A 17,299-nucleotide genomic window follows, 5' to 3' on the forward strand; every position below is an offset into this window, starting at 1 on the left:
TATCTTTGCTGCCCAAACCTTAAATGGCCTATTCCTAATTAGTGGCAGAACCCGACCTGTGTAATGTGAATTGGTCAGGCATGTAAGTGGTGAGATCCTAATGAAATGCCTATTAGCTGCAGAATAAAGATAATATTATTCTGTGGGCTTCTATTTGAAATAACTGAAACATTTCTAGAATAACACCGATTTTTTAAAGAAATATTCTTTGACCATTGAAGTTTTCTTTTAATTAAACACGACTTTTTTGCTTTGAATATTTAAACACCAAAATCCTATTTATTTCAAGATATACTAGAAAAAAAACCAACATTCTTATCAGTGACAGATATGAAAGAAAGCAGTGCTAATGGAAACTGTATTACTGAAGGAATATTTATCTTAAAACTTAGTGGACACAAAGCAAAGATACACATCAAAAGGGTCATTTAATACTTCCTATTCAGACTCAAAAGAAGTTAAGCATAGAGCCGGAAAGTCAAAGCATTTGAATGTCTGCTTATTTTTCTATTCACAATTTTCTCACATGACTTTAATCCCTTTTGGGAAGATGACTTTGAATAACCCCCTTTGTTATTTTAATTAAGTGAGCTGGAAAAGGAAAATTGAAATTGAAGACATTTCAAAACTCATGAGGTTTGGGGAATTTTTGTTTGTTTTTGTTACCCTAAGGAATTTTTGAAATACAACCTTTACCTTACAAAAAGCAGATATCTGATATAATCCAAATTTTTTATAATACTGCCCTAAGGATTCAGGCAGCTTTACATATAAAAGCACTTTATTTTGGCGAAAATCTTGGGTCAAGTGCAAATAGAGTATAGAGTTTAGGATAACATAACTGAGATGTTCAGACTTTGGCTGTGTTTCTCACGGTCACCATTTGAGTAGGGACTGTTATATTGAGAGAGGCTCATGGACCATTTCAGCTCAGAGGTCTATGCAGGGAGAAGACCCAGCTGTCTTCTGAAGAAGATCCTTTAACCCTAAATATATATCAACATTCCTTACTTCTTAATACTTTTCCTCTCACCTAGTTGTTTAAATAAACCACTCTTAAATCTACTACCACATAATGCCACTTCAGATTTCAGACTTTAAAATTCATTACCTAGTGAATCAAGCTTTCTCTCTGTTATAAAAGCACATCTATGAGAGTGAAAATTCCATTAGGACTCCAGCTAGTGTTTAGCATGACACTGTGCCAACAGTATACATAATAGGTTCTTAATAAATGTATGCTAATTGGCTATTTGTATTTGTGATTTGGTTAAGAAGAAAAAAACATTTTTGCTTTATCTGAATCATCGCCTACTGTAGAAACTGCTTATTTGCTTGTGTTTTCTCCCATACTCTGTCTTCATATTCTCAACCAAATTGGAAGATGTTATAGCATTTGAGCTTCATTAAATAGAAAGCAATTTTATTAAACCTCAAAGTCTTTTTGCAATGAGAATTCTCACAAAAACATGATGTCACCCTCACAATTTTGGTACAAAATTACAGGCTGATAAAAAAGAGTTCATAATGATGACATAATTATTTTATCAAATCATCCATTGAATTCAATTTTTCAAGTTTAAAATATCAGTGTTGAGGTATTAAAATATTATATGAAATGCTTCATAAATATGAATGACCTTCAGAGAAAATTCAAAAAGTAGCAATAAAATTTGCTGTCTCATTTATAAAATATCTTCTGCTGGTTTTAAGAATATTTCTCTAAGTGTAAATATAGTATCCCCAAGAATGTAAGGACTTTAAAATACAATCTAGAAAAAAAAATGGACCTAGCTACTTTCATCTGAGCTATTATTGATCGCTGTCTTTGCAGTTTTGAATCATTTAGAAGAATATTAGTTCTGGTATGTTAGGTCATCTAGACATACAAGTTCTGTTAATCAGTCATTTTTTTATAATGGGGGTTCACATGTATTATAACATATATGACATATTTTTCAATGAGCATGATTTTATGATGTAATTGTAGATTGATAACATCTATAAACTAAGTCTTTAAAATACACATTGATGATACTGAATCAGGCTGAAAGTAACTTTTCATAAGTCAGCGTTTCTGTAAGATAGACATTTTTTCTTTAATTAGCTAATTCATTTGCCTCTCAGTTGTTAGTTTACTGTTCACTTTTTTAACAAAGTTAATAAAATGTTTTCATAACCATATATTTTCAAGAATTACTGTTTGAACATATTTAGTCAAAGGTAGACAAATAGGATAATTCATAAACATTATAATACTGTTATATTAAAAACCATCATTCATTAGGACATTTACTAATTTGAATTTCATAGCTACTTTGAAAACAAGAATTAGAAGAATCTGATGACATTCTTACTGAGAGACAATTCAGAATATATGTGTTTACCTTCTACTGAACATATAAAAAAAATGTTAGGCTAAGTAATAAAAATTATGCCTAGAAATCTTGATTTTCTCCAAAACCATAGCAAAATAAATAAATAAATAAATAAAAAGTAACCAGCAGAAAAACAATCCAAAGGCAAAGCAAAGTTCTTCCCTGGGCTTCTCATCTAAGAAGATGCCTGATAAATCATGGTTATTTTTTATTAGGTTGGTGCAGAAGTAATTGCTGTTTTTGCCATCACTTTCAATGGCAAAACTACAATTACTTTTGAGCCAGCCTAATAGTTAGGTTAGTGTAGGTGACAATGCTTAACTTGGCCTGATTCATGTGTTAATTGTCTATTTGATGCATTTGGGAGTTGGCGCACTACAATCATCAGATCCACTACAGCTTCTTGACCACGTATTACTTAGAAAATATTTAAAATAATGTAATCCCACGTGGTCAACTAAGATAATGTACATAATAGCATTTCCTGTTAAAATACTGGATTCCAGCAATTCATGTTACATGCGCACATTGTTCTCCAAAAAGCACCCAGATAATTAAAGCAATTGTATAGAAAAAGCAAATCAAACACTAATCAAATTGCCTCAATTAGTCCCTTTGTGTGGACTATAGAGATGAACACCAGACATTGATGATTACCACCCTCATAAACAACATCTACATTTGAGCAAATTTTAGCAAAGTAGACGAGGGAACACAGGTAAGCCATACAGAGTTTTAAAATAAACCACATAATTTCCCATCTTCTGTAATACTGATCTGATTGCTGGTCCAGAGAAGAGCGTGATGCAATGAAAAAGGAAAACAAAGGTCTTGACAATCATTTCTGTCAAGATGGCCCCGGGTAAGAGTTATAAGTCTTTCCCAGGAATAACTGCATCTTGAATTTTCTACCTCTTCCCCAAATCTACATGCTGCTTTTCATGAAATTCAAACTCTCTCTCTCTGTACATATGTGTGTGCATGTGCATATATATATATATATATGTTCACTTTTTAACAAAGTTAATAAAATGTATATATATCCCATACAGCTAAGTCAAGGAGGACTGGATTTTGAAGTTACATGTTAAATCTAATACAATCATTCTTTAAGCAAGCATAATAGAGTGAAATGAAATCCATCAAGATGACATTGAGACAAGCAGGCTGGTTAATTCTCTTTTTTAATATGATCTGGAGAAAACGGATAAAGGCCCCTCACTCAAGCTCTGGCTTATCTAACTCTCAGCCAATCAGTAACGAAAGACCCAAGAAGCTATTAATTCTAAGTTTCTATTTCAGGAGGTTAGCAACTTCCCTGGAGCCACTGAATGCACAGTTAGAATTAAACTCCAACCTATAGTTAACCCTTACTCATTTTAATGCCAAAAATTGTGCCCAGCGCTGGAAATTTAAAATGCTAATGCTATATATGATACACGAAGCGTGTTGTGCCACTGCCGAAGCTCGAGAAAAGCCCTGACAGAATCCTTCCCTGTAGAAAGATCCTATGACACTGATGCACACGCTACCTTCATAAAGCATTCCTTTCCCTTTCTCAGTGCTGGGTCCGTTGTGCACAAGCTAAATAAACTTTATCTTTCTCAAGAGAAACCAGTAGTTTCTCTTTATTTCTGTCCTGGGAGACTGCAAGAACCCAATGCACCAGTAACAACAACTACCATCACATTTTGATGAGGAGACGCAGGCCTTTAGCTTAATCTGATGATATTTTGACTTCTCTATGTTTATTAAGAAGTCATGTTTCTCTGAACACAGCTATTCAAATCCCTTTTGATGGTTTTGTGTTATTAACAGGCATATCAATTATAAAACCATCAGATCTCATGAGAACTCACTCACTATCACAAGAACAGCATGGGGAAAACCAACTCCATGAATCAATTACCTCCACCTGGTCTCTCCCTTGACACATGGGGATTATGGGGATTATAGAGATCACAATTCAAGATGAGATTTGGGTGGTGACACAAAGACTAACCATATCACATGTTAATGTTTATAGTATTCATAGAATCACATCTTTTGGTAATTTTTATGCTTAAAAAACCATGTCCTTAAAGTTGACAATGCAAACATTACTTCCATATGTGCGCTTTCCATTATGAATGGTAAATGATATTATTATTATATATTATGCCTACTCATTATATCCTATGTATTAACTCTATGTGTACATATATGCATACAATGTGAATTGATAATGTAGAGGAAGAGCAAGTGATTCCCCTCTGACCCCATTTTTCATTTTTTAATAGGATTATTCAGTTGGCCCATTCAAGATATATCATGTATGAGAACATCTTGATTACAACCAAAACACTTGACAAAATATGTTATATTCTTGTGGCTTAGATGGAAAATTAAGTTTTTCAAAATTAGGTGAGTTTGTGATGAAAATATCCATCATATTTAAAAAACATTGATTATTATTTATTAGTGTACAAATGCTGATTTCAACAGAAGCTATTGTTATACCACTGATTATATACTTATTTCCATTATGTCTAGTATTTCAGTCAGCATTTGGATAAAGATATACATGACAAAGATTTCAAATGTACAGATATTACTATGGTAGATAATAGAACCAGTATTTCAATGTTATGTGATTAGGCCAATTAGCACTAATGATAATGTAAAATTTAACAGGAGTGAATACAAAATCTGGCATGTAGCTTCGATCAATTTATATTCGTAGAATGGAAGACATGAGGCTTACCACGATTCATTAAAATCTACCAGGTTCTCAGTAACCTTCAAATTAAGACAAGCTATTAATTCCATGCAGTTACCACAAAAGCTAATAAACTTAAAGATTTTAAATGAAATTATAGAGTCTAAATAACAGATTTCAAATATTTTAGGCCAACGAGGTTATTTAAGTAAGCAAAATAGCAATGGAGTAATAGAGAATGGTGTGATTGTAGTAACTAGAGAATACATGATTTCATTATAGCGTATATTTTTTCTCCATGTAAACATTGGTCTGCCTGAAGAACACAAATGTTCAGGTTGAAATTGTGATCTGAAATCTGAATTTTCAGATTCAGGTCAAGAGCCTCAGAAATCACCTTATTCATGTAACCAAACACCACCTGTTCCCCCAAAACCTATTGAAATAAAAAAATAAATAAAAAGATCCTCTACAAGTAGATCAAATCAGACCCTAGATCTAGATAACACACTGTAAGAATAACATGAACAAACTTGCAATTAAAATATAAGAAAACTATAACAAGGGTTTGAAAATATAATAAATGGTTGAGAGAATTCAAATTTTTAGGCTAGTGATGAGAAAAGAAAGAGATGACAATTTTCTCCATATATTTGATGTATTTATGATATGCAAAATAAAACAATTATTTAAGTCAGAATTAGGACCAATAAATGAAAATACTTAGGATACAAGTTTTGATCTTATAAGAACTTTCTAAAGATCATAACAATAATAACTGTAACAAAATAGAATAGATTGTCATTAAAAATAGTGAATCTTAATGAACTCATTAGGTATATTCAAGAATTGTTTGGATTGTTAACTCAATAAATGTCATGATATCTCTAACATGAACAGAATTTGGGAGGTAATTTATATCTAACCCCTGTATTTACAGATGATACAGACATTAGAGATCATCACTTAGAACTTGTCTGCAATGTGAGAGTTGGCTTTTGAAATACTTTAACTCAGCATCTTGATCTAACCTCAACAGCATGCATTCAGAAACAGGGCATTTTCAAAGTTTGTGTGTATGTGTGTGTGTTTATGCAATTAAAAAGTGAATGAGAAAGACTGGTTGTGGTAGCAAACTATCCTAATTCAAAAGTCTGTGAAATTCTTTTTCATTATAAATGAACAAATTTTCAGAGAAGCAGTTGGTTTTTTGGAAAGTAGGAACACTACTAGACCATTTGCACTGTGCTCTATAGCCAGCTACCACTGCTTTAGGAAATAACTCTATATGTCCACTGCCAAGCTAAAGAGTGGCGCTTCAATATTTTGAGAAAGAAAGAAAAAGAAAAAGAGAGAAAGAAAGACGAGAAAGAGAAAGAGAAAGAAGAAAGGAAAGAGAGAAAGAAAGAAGAAAGGAAAGAGAGAAGAAAGAAAGAAAGAAAGAAAGAAAGAAAGAAAGAAAGAAGGAAGGAAGGAAAGAAAGAAAAGCAAGCAAACAAGCAACCAAAGAGAAGGAAAGAAAAGAGAAAGAGGGAGAGAAAGAGAGAGAGAAGGAAGGAAGGGAGGAAGGGAGGGAGGGAGGAAACCCAATACAAGGTATAAATTTCTTCTAACAATATTAAGAAAAGTTGACTATGGAATAAAAAGACAGGACTGAATTTGATTTCAAAATAAGGAAATGAACAAAAAACTCTAGAACTCAGAGGAAGTAACATAAAAGGAAAAATAGCTGCAAAAGTCAAGCAGTACCAGGCAGTATCCAACTAATGTACATAAGACAGAGTGGGCTCCATGGCATTTCAGTATAAATCCCTTTGGTAAGTCAAGGACCACAATACTTTCTACATTTCCTACCCTCAAATTTCACACTACTAATCCACGCATGGAAAGGGTATCTGTATCCTGAAATAAATGTTTAAAGACTGTGGTCTCAATCTTTCTGGTAAAAAGATCAAAGTTGTTTCATCAAACATATATTTAAATATTTAGAATATAGACTAAATATTTAGCTTTAGTCTATGTTCTTATTTGCTATGTCAAGAATAATAGACTAGTCAGAAACGTATTTGGATCAAAATTATATAGGACAATGACTTTATAACATATATACAGCTAAAGGTAATTTTATATGTTTCGTATTTGTATTTATCAGATGCTGGCCACAGTAAAATGTCTGCAATCATTTTAATGGTTGATATATTTCATTTTGAAAAGCACAAATATTAATACAAGCCTCTAATTTTTAAATTTTATTTTAATGCTAATACGAAAATTTTAATTCTACCTAGTATAATTAAGGAAGTAACATTGGCTATAAGATCTGAGAGAGATACCATAAATTTTAAAATCTATAAAACATCCTTTACTATGATAAGATCTTTGTTCCTTTAAGGACAACATGAAATAATCATATTTTGGAACTTTGAGAATATTTATCATTGCTTGATTTGTCCAATTTCCATTTTATTTTTAAAATTTAATTTCTCGGCTAGGCAAGATGGTTCATGCCTGTAATACCAGCATTCTGGGAGGTGGAAGGATCACTTAAGCACAGCAGCTCAAGACCAGCCTGGGCAACATAGGGAGAACCCTCTTTCTACAAAAAAATTAGAAATTAGCTGAGCGTGGTGGCAGACACTTGTGATCCCAGCTACTCTGGAGGATTAGTTCAACCCAGGAGGCTGAGGTTGCAGTGAGCCATGACTGTGCCACAGCACTGCAGCCTGGGTGACAGGGTGAAGCCCTGTCTCAAGAAACAAACAAAGAGAAAAAATCATTTCCCTATGAAAATAAGCAGCCACTTTTACCAATTTCTTTGCTTTGGCTAATCACTTAGTAGGAGTCAGAGCAAAATCATCTGCTAGAAATGCAAAAGATAAATTATTTTAATATCAAATTTTCCTTCAAATATCAAAAGTATAATTTAATAATTTTCAAAATTTTGTCACCAATACTTATATTTAGTTGAGATTTGATCCCAATATATTTAAATAATTGAACAATTTTATTCTCTTTTCTACAGAGCTGTAGGACAATATTTATTACCATGGCAACTAGTGTGAAAAATCCAACAGAGGCAGGCAGAGATGGTTCTTTTACTTAAATACAATAATAAAGTGAATTGAAAACTGAGGCATTTAAAGTATCTGTACAGTTTATTCTGAAATTCATCTTCTCTCTGAAACATTTAAACAGGAATTTTAGAAAGGTTTTGAAATGAGAGACTAATTCCAAATCACTTCTCTATTGTTTTAACCTTTCCTTCTAAATCAATTGTTTTCATGATAAGCTATTGGTATGAAAAGGAATGCAGTCTCTTCGATATGGACAATAATAGAAAGTATGCTGTAATCTGATTAATCAAATTATTTAGCCAGTGTATGGCAGAAATGGTCTTTAAAAGACACAATAGGATGGTTAGAGAGTACATTGACATTTGAAAAGAATAGTTATGGAAAGAGAATGACCAAAATAACAAATCTACCCTGGGAAAAGCTACCACTTTGCACAATAATTACAACTTGACAGGCAGACATACAACTTCCTTAGCACTGGGTCACCAAAAACACATGATTCATTGTGGGTTCTTTAACATTTCCCTATTTTTCTCTTCCTATGAAATTTAAGAACTACTGAATGAGCTGCATGGTTCTTAAAATGGACAATACATTTCAAAGGAAACATTTTGACACTTCCTGTGTTGTTAACCCAGCTAGTGTTAGCTGAAATGGGAGAACACGGGTTCTCCCAAAGGCAACTTAGGCTAAATGTATTCTTAAATACATTTAGGATGCTTTATGAATTCAGTGCTTTCTCAGATGTTCTGTGGAATGGTGATAAAAATTAAAATGTCAGAGAAAGAAAAACTGCCAACCAGAAAAGAAATGATTTTGACATCTCCTGGATCATCTAGAGAAGGCTTGGGCATGCAAGAGTTTTCAGCTGTGCAGATTGTTCTGCTATAATTAAGCCCCCAAAAAACTGAGGAAAGAAAATTTGTAAAAGATGACTAACCATGTATGAGTGACTTGCAATATATGCATACAGTGCTATTTTTTCCTTATTTATTCACATTCAGCATTTATTTAATACCTACTATTTTTGAAACTATTTAAATATTTAAGCATGGGTGACACATCTATGAAGGGTCTACTTTGATATGAGTAACATTCTACACATATAGAAACATAAATGGCTATACTCATTTCATTTCCAGAAGATCTGAAAGATATTCTACGTTGATAAGTAGATATATGCATATGTATCATAGACATACATATTTCTGCCTTCATAAAAATAGGCAATATAGGTAATTGTGGCAGATAAATCATTAGCAATAACAGGAATAATAAAATAAACATTGGGAATGACAAATTCGTGAAATTCATTTTTATAACATGGCAATAAAGAAATCATGCTGTATTATTACTAAATACAAACAATAACTGACTTAAATGGAACTTTAATGAAATAGCAATTAATATAGTTCTATAGAAGAGGTGTCATAATGGCTAGCACGTTTTTATTTGCAATTATATTTCAGGAATGCTTTCATATGTAAATATAAATAAGTGTCTTTTATGCCATAGAGAGTGTTGAAAAAGGTTACCATCTTTAAAAGGACACTCTCAATTATTTTAATTATCTTGTAATATTGATTATATAGAAGGGCCATGGATACATATGGAAAATTTCATACTAATTATTTCACTGGTAAGTATCAGCTGCATTAATACAAGTTATCTATCATTTATACTATTTCTTACCTCTGTAAAAAGTCTACAATGCTGGGTGATAACAGTAGAGTCTTACGGTTTATTATCAGACTAAATTTATCTTTTGCAGATGGAATAAACTTCTTTAAATAAGAAGGCAAATGCCCGTATTTTGGCAAAGCTTAGAATCTTTTTCTTCTAACATTATCATCAAAATAGACAACATATTTAGAGGATAAATTGTGTCCCTCATCCTCCCAGAAGAGAGAACCAGAGGGAACAGATTGCAGTGTGGAGACAGCACAGGCATGAAGAGTGACTTCCTATAGGCAAGTTAATACTTGTGCTTCGTGGTCTGACAAGCCAATGAGAGGTTTAGATAAGAAAACCATTTCTTGTCCTTAAAAATCAAATTTTCTGTAGGAACATACTGCATATAGGCCCTATAAAATCATTTTCCACACAAAGTCATCTAATTTAAGATCTGTCCTATTTTATTGAGATAAGAAATTATTAAAATGTGAAGCTCTAAAAATAGTGGCTTATAATTGAAAGGCTAATTCTCTCTTAATTATAGGTATGCTACAGTGGCACTATAATTAGGGATGATCAGTAATTCCAAAATGAATCAGACTTTATCATTCCCTCTGTACAAGGATATGCATAGGTCCCACAAACAGAAAACTGCAAAAAATGGAGATGTAGACTCATTTTCTTCACATCTCTTGGTGGTTACAAGATTGTTCTCCATTTACTCTCTCTTTCAAGCAAAACAAAGTAAATATATCATGAATGTTTCATTTAATGATCATCACTGAAGGAAAGTATAGATTTTAAATTAGAAAATTTGCAGTTTAAATTGAACTTCTACAACAATTACATACTCACTGACTTTACTAAAGTAACATTAATGTAATCTGGTTTACCACTATTTATCTGAATCTGAAAATATCTTAGACATTAATGGAAGAACAAACATCATCTTAGTACAGAACAGATCTCTGACTATTAAATAAAATATTCATCTTATAAATTTATATGAAGTGCTTTTATCTCAAGAAGAATATACTTTAATTAAACAATATTGAAACAAAAGACTAGGAGTTTGAAATTCTGAATTCTATTTTAGAACTGACCATTAATTTTTAAATGGCCTCAACTTATTTTTTATCTTTCAGTTAGTTATTATTTGAAATTTAGACAATGACCTCACTTCTCAAATCAATTTCTGCAATGCTAAATACAAAGCTCTGCCTATGATGAAAGCCAACAGTTGACTTGATAAACTCAGTGGTAACAGAGAATTTAACAATAATATACCTAATAAAACTCCTAGTTGTAAAAGAGCATTTAAAAAAGCTATCATTAAAGCCAAATTAAGCCACATTACAAAACATGAAGATAAATGCTAGAACTTGAAAGCTTAGCAAATAGCAAAAGTGTATTATTGCACATTTAATCAGCTATTTTACTGGGTCTTGGCTCCAAAAGTAGGCAGAATGAATGGGCAGAGAGCAAAGTAAGCAATACATGTTTTTAGTCTGGCTTCAGCCCACTTCATCCATATCCCGTTCCTGGTAGGCTGGACCATGGAAATCAGTCTGCCAGCCTTCACCCTGCTCTGTATCTGACTTACACAGAAGCCCCAAAATTCCAAAGGGAAGTTGAGAGAAGATGAACCCAAAACCTGCGGTGAATGTTAATTTTGAGGATAGAAACAAGAATTCCCTTTGTCACATTTTTCCACAAAAACTCAGTAATTCAACCACACTACAGCCAATAGACAAACTGCAGTTTACCCTATGATATAAGGGAACAATATTAATGAAAATCAAATATTTTTGTCTTTAAAATGTCTCTAAATTAGCTTCATCTTGTTTAATACATTTTACATAACATTCTATGAAAAAATTATTGACTCAAAGGGAATCTGTTATGCAATTTCCCTTCAGTAATTCAGTAAACTCTAGGTGAAAGGGATGAGACTTGCTGGATACAGTTGGAAAGCCATAGTATCCCAGAAAACATTTTGAGGATCGGAAGCAAAAATAAGATTTTCCTCGCTATTACCATCATGGCATCCAATTATCAAATATTATTATAATACTGTTAGCAAAACTGCTCAAAACTACTTATGAACTAGCAATAATTTTATTTAATCCAACTTGAAGAAACAAAACTTTTGTATACATCATTTCCCAAATCGCAACCATTTCATATATTTCAGTGAAAGAATTAACATATCAAGTTCCTATTCTCTTTGGTGAAGTGTGCTGTTTTGTTGGTTTCTCTTTTTTTTTTTTTTGGTACAAAAAGAATACTGTGATTTTAAATAATTTTGAGCCCACAATCTTCTTTCTCTAGATAAGGAGAAGCTGACTACAACATTATACGCACTGAGACCTAGCCAATGGCATTTCATCAACAGTTCCTTTTGGAGACAGTTTGAGAGGAACTGTGAGGACTTGCTTAGGTTTCGACCATGTCTGATGCTCTAGCATTACATCGGTAAGTGTAGATGTAATGAATAACAGAACATGAAGACAGTGAAATAAATCCAGAGACTCTGATGCACAAGGAAAAATAGCATAGGTAAAGAACCCTGGCTAGGAGGAAAAGACTTCAGCATACTTATTAGTTGAATGAATTTGATCAAATACCCAAAATTATCTGAGCTTCTATTTAATACACAGATATCAAATAAAAATCATTGCCCTGACTATCAGACAGATATTGTGAGATTCAAAGAGGTAAGCACAAGAAACTTCTTTGGGGAGCTATACTTATGAATTGCCTAAATATCCATCATCACTTCTTTATTACTCTAGGGAAGAAAAGCCTTACAACCTGATAAAACCTCCACAATTGCATATTGGAACAAATGGGCTCCATGAGGTTAGTGCAGTGAAACAAAAGAGTAGCAATGTTCTTTTCCTGAACCCATCTAGCTTTCTTATCTTGTCTACTAGGGATTGTGAATACACTGGCCATATAATTCTGGCATCACCAACATGTGTTTATATGATTGATTCAGTGAAGATATGCAGAAAAGCTTTGTGAATGTGAATGCGTAGTAGCAGAAAATAATTGTCACTGCTATTGTCCAAACAAGGTAATAACTGAAACTCTCCATAGATGCATTCTCAACTGGAAGAGAGTATTTGAAAATAATTAAGATTATTTTAATCAACCTAAGTAGCACCAAGTCAACTATGTTATAACAGGCTTCTACATCATTCTCATAGATCTCATTTACTTCAGGAGGGAGCACCTTATTTTTTCAAATAAGAACAAGAAAGCCACATGCATACAAATATTAAAAATGCTTTCAAATGTACTTCTAATTGAGGAACATACAGCATTTTAATTTATTTTAATAAATCCATTGTTATAAAGCTAGAGCATTGTTATACTGAGTATTCTTACACATATTGCATATATGTTTAGAAATGATAATACATTGTCATTAGTAGCAAATCTGCATTATAAGATTCTTACTAAAATCTGCCTGACAGTAAAAAAAAAGCTACTGATAGTCCACATTTTTGCACTTAAATTTAGGTATCTAATTAATTCATCAAGGTCCTGTACTCTCCACATACACCCAAGTTAAATCTGTTATTAGCTGTGGTTCTACCATCCCCACTCCCAGAATCCTTTTTCCCCGAGTATCTTCAGCTGAACTAAAGTTATTCAGAAAAGAGACCAGAGGTAATGTAGCATGAGATGGCCAAAGGGCCATCAGTATTTTAACATTTGGCAAATTGAAGGCCCCAATCCTAATTCAGGAATAAGTTTGATTAGATCTCACTCAAACTCAGATATATTCAAATTTATTTGTAGATTATCAGAGGTCATTATATGTCACATATATTGACTTTAGACCTAAGTTAATCAGCTGGATTTAAACATTTTCATAGAGTTTTCTTACATACACAATAGTAGAAAGAAAGAAAATTATGCCAACATCAAGCCCTTGGGCTTATACTATAGACCAAGAACATAAGAACAAAAGTTAAAAGAAAAAAGTAACCCACATCTAATAGACACAATATAAATATGCTACATATTTAAAAAATTAGGAAGTGGAGGGCTTTTGATAGCTTTTCCTTGGAAGCTTTGCACATAACATGCAGTATCATCACATACGAACCTAATCTGTTTCCTTATGCATAATTAACATAACTGGTTTGAATGTGAGTTTTTCAATTATAAACTAGGTAAGATACATGTAGTCACATTTATTTAAAATCCAACAAAAATAAGGTGTTTTGTTGAAAACATAATAATCTAATCTTAACTATATTTTGCTTCAATTTCGTTCCAAAAGGACACTCAATTTTTGTACAACAGATTCATTGCAACATTGTGGATTTTCTCCTAAGGAGTTACGAGTCAGAAACTAGAGCTAGACCTAAGTATCCGGATAGGAAAGGGTCAGAGACAGAGACAAGGTCAAGAGCAGAGATAAAATTAGAGACAGAGATAGAGGTCACTTTCACATAGTACCTTGGTATTGACAACAGGAGGGGAAGCAAAGTCTAAATAGGTTAAATTTCAGGAACAAAATCAGAAACTACAAAACAGAATCTCTTACCCTGAAAAACTCTTTAGTGGAGCCAGAGTCTAATGTTCCATAAGCAATTTCTGTTTGCTTAGAAAGATCCTCAGCACTTTCGATGGGAGACACCATCCTCTCTACAGTCAGGAAGGCAGCTAAGTTAGCCGTGTAGGAGGAGATTATGATCAGGGTAAAGAACCACCACACACCTCCAACAATGCGCCCAGAGAGGGATCTAATAACAAGTATGAAATGGATTTGTAAAGTGAAATGAATGGCCTAATAAAAACACAAGTTAACAGCATTATGCAAATATTGACTTATGAGAAAATATTTAATTTTACAGTTCTCAATATATCTGCCAGTTAATGACACTGGAGATCATTAAACATTTTGGGCAAGGAGTACAGATTAGTTAAATTTAATAACATACACACAGATCAAAACTTCTGATTTCTGGAATTCTTTCATAATTGTAATGCCCAAATAGTTTATGATATGAATCCCATAAGAACGTAGTTTCAAGAAATTTACAAATACTCATAAAAATTTGTCCTGTCATGACATAAGTAAACATAAACAAGAGAATCTAATATCATCAGCAAAACTCAGAACAATGTTTATGAACAAAATCAAAAATTTTTTAAAAGCATACTCCGCAGATATAACTTTAAACGCCAAAGAAACCCTCCCTTTAATTCAGCTGGTGAATTTCCAAAGCAAAAAAGGCTGAAAATTTTGTTAATTTTTGTGTATGTAAAACATGGATGTTAGATACAGTACAAGAGAGAAAAATGAGGAAGAAAGAATACAAGCAAGGATACCACACAAACTATAATTATTAATGAATAAAAATCAGATGGCTTCAGGGTATGGATGGCTATGACCCTGCTCCTCAATGTGTCCTGCTCAAAAAAAAAAAAAAAAAACTCAAAGAAAACAAATTAGACATTTAAAAGTTTGTGAAGATATAAACTTCTGGTTTGGTGTATAATAAAATAACGATATTTTTCTGAGTACCAATTCTTACATAAAATAGTTTGCAAAAGCTTAATAAATTCCCAATAATTTACTTAAAAGTCTGAAGTAGAGAAATGCAGTTATACAGAAAAATATATATACTGTATTATTTTGAAAGATTTGATGAGATTCTGCACATAACTAAGAATTTGAGTAATATTGACAAACCAATAAAAATAACCATTTCTTTGTTGTCGATAACTCTGCTATGTGTAACAATTAGACTTACTGGTATAAATAAGTGATATTTCTAAAAATTTAAATCATGATTGGCAATTTATGACCTAAAGTTTCTGATAATTAACAGTAAGAAATATATCTTTTGGTGAAATATATACTAGATCAAACATTTGGGAAATATTTGGAGAATGAACCACTCAAACAGTTAAGAAAGAAGAGAAGCTAACTTAAATGGAAAGTTTTTTCAGATAAAAACATCAGTTGCTAAAATAAAGGAGAAAGAGAGAGATGAACAGCAAAGAAAAACAAAAAGAATATAATTAAGCATCTTTATCACAAAGTCTGTAGGAAATACAAAAATTAAATAAATATGATAGGATGGAAAAAGTTAAACACTTCCCACATATATTCTGAAAAGAATATTAAATATATTTTACATTTGAAAAATGCCTTATATAGACACAACAGCTCTCAAAGTGTTCACTATTTATCCAATATCAGTGGGAAGTGCTGTTATACGGCACATATCCTCTATTTAAGAGGGCAGACTTAGTACTTGATTGCTCAAATCCCTTACAACAAAAGCTGATACCATGGTACGCAGCTTTTGAAACTACATATTGCATATTAATTTATGATATGTTTAAGAATCGTTGTTACAGGTGTAAAAAAAGTTAGACATAAGATATCCTCTATATCAGTCCTTATGTCAGATTTAAGAACATTTAATATGTCAACTGATTTAAAATGTGCATGAGATCTATAAAAATAATTGAACTTATAAATCATTCAAAGGTGAAAAATACTACGACTATTGTTATTTACTTCTAAATATTTTTTAAGTATCAATTCATTCCCTCAAAGAGTTCCTGAGAAATTATGCAGAGAAGGAAATTCAATATTATTTTACGTTGACAGACAAAAACTACAACTAAAAGTAAAACTTTTGCCCATTAGTATCAGCACTAAAGGAGTAAAAAAATGTGCATATGCTCTTTAAAATGATACACATTTTTATATTCATTTGATTCCTTTAGGGTCATTGGGGACAATCCTGAAGCAAAGAAGACAATAAAAATAACCTTTACAGCATATTGCTCTCATAATTTCTGTGAGTCTATTCTTCATGAAACCATGTCTTACAGTTAAAATGTTCTAAACTTAATTTCAGACAAATGAAAAAGCAGTTAATTTAATAAATCACTCTAGATTAAGACTTAAATGTGTTTTGTTAACATTAATAATATAGTTCCATGTCATATTTTACTTGGAAAGGAATTATAAATATTTTTAAAATATTTAAAGACATTTCTAAAGTGATCTGTGCATGTCATCTTTTTAAAAATGATAATAAGCTGCTGTATTTTTCTCAATTAGTATAACCATCATTGCATTATTTAAAAAAATGATAGTTTTGTTCATTAAAAATCATTAACTTTCTCAATGTATTATGTTGAATTTTAAAATGCATATATAGCATAAAGTGAAAGACGTGTACCTCAAATGTTTTGGCAAAATGAATTTTTATCAAATACATTCTGAGGGAAAAAATATCAATCAATACCAAAGAAAAATATGCTATCTAAAATCTGTTTATCCTACCAGGAATTAAAAATTACTACATGTGAAATTGTAGTGTCATGACTCATGAATGAAATCAAAAGGATAGAAAAAATATCTTAATTTAGATGCAGCCTCCATAAAAAGGAGAAGTCATCTATATGTCATGATGGACCCTGGGATAATA

General features: G+C 32.0%; 1 protein-coding gene across 8 annotated transcripts in view; it reads right to left on the bottom strand.

Annotated features, from left to right (window-relative positions):
• Positions 1-17,299, bottom strand: part of GRIA2 (glutamate ionotropic receptor AMPA type subunit 2) — a 148,216-nt gene that overhangs the window by 9,730 nt on the left and 121,187 nt on the right. For all 8 annotated transcript variants that reach the window (XR_004260028.1, XM_032248577.1, XM_032248576.1 and 5 more), the window contains exon 12: positions 14,389-14,587. Coding sequence is in view for 7 of the 8 variants with exons in the window: in XM_032248577.1 (XP_032104468.1) it covers positions 14,389-14,587 (199 nt within the window). In the remaining variant the exon portion in view is untranslated. The remainder of the gene's footprint in view (positions 1-14,388; positions 14,588-17,299) is intronic.

Source organism: Sapajus apella, unplaced genomic scaffold (assembly GCF_009761245.1).
Source record: "Sapajus apella isolate SASKATOON/1434 unplaced genomic scaffold, GSC_monkey_1.0 scaffold67, whole genome shotgun sequence".
Taxonomy (NCBI): domain Eukaryota; kingdom Metazoa; phylum Chordata; class Mammalia; order Primates; family Cebidae; genus Sapajus; species Sapajus apella.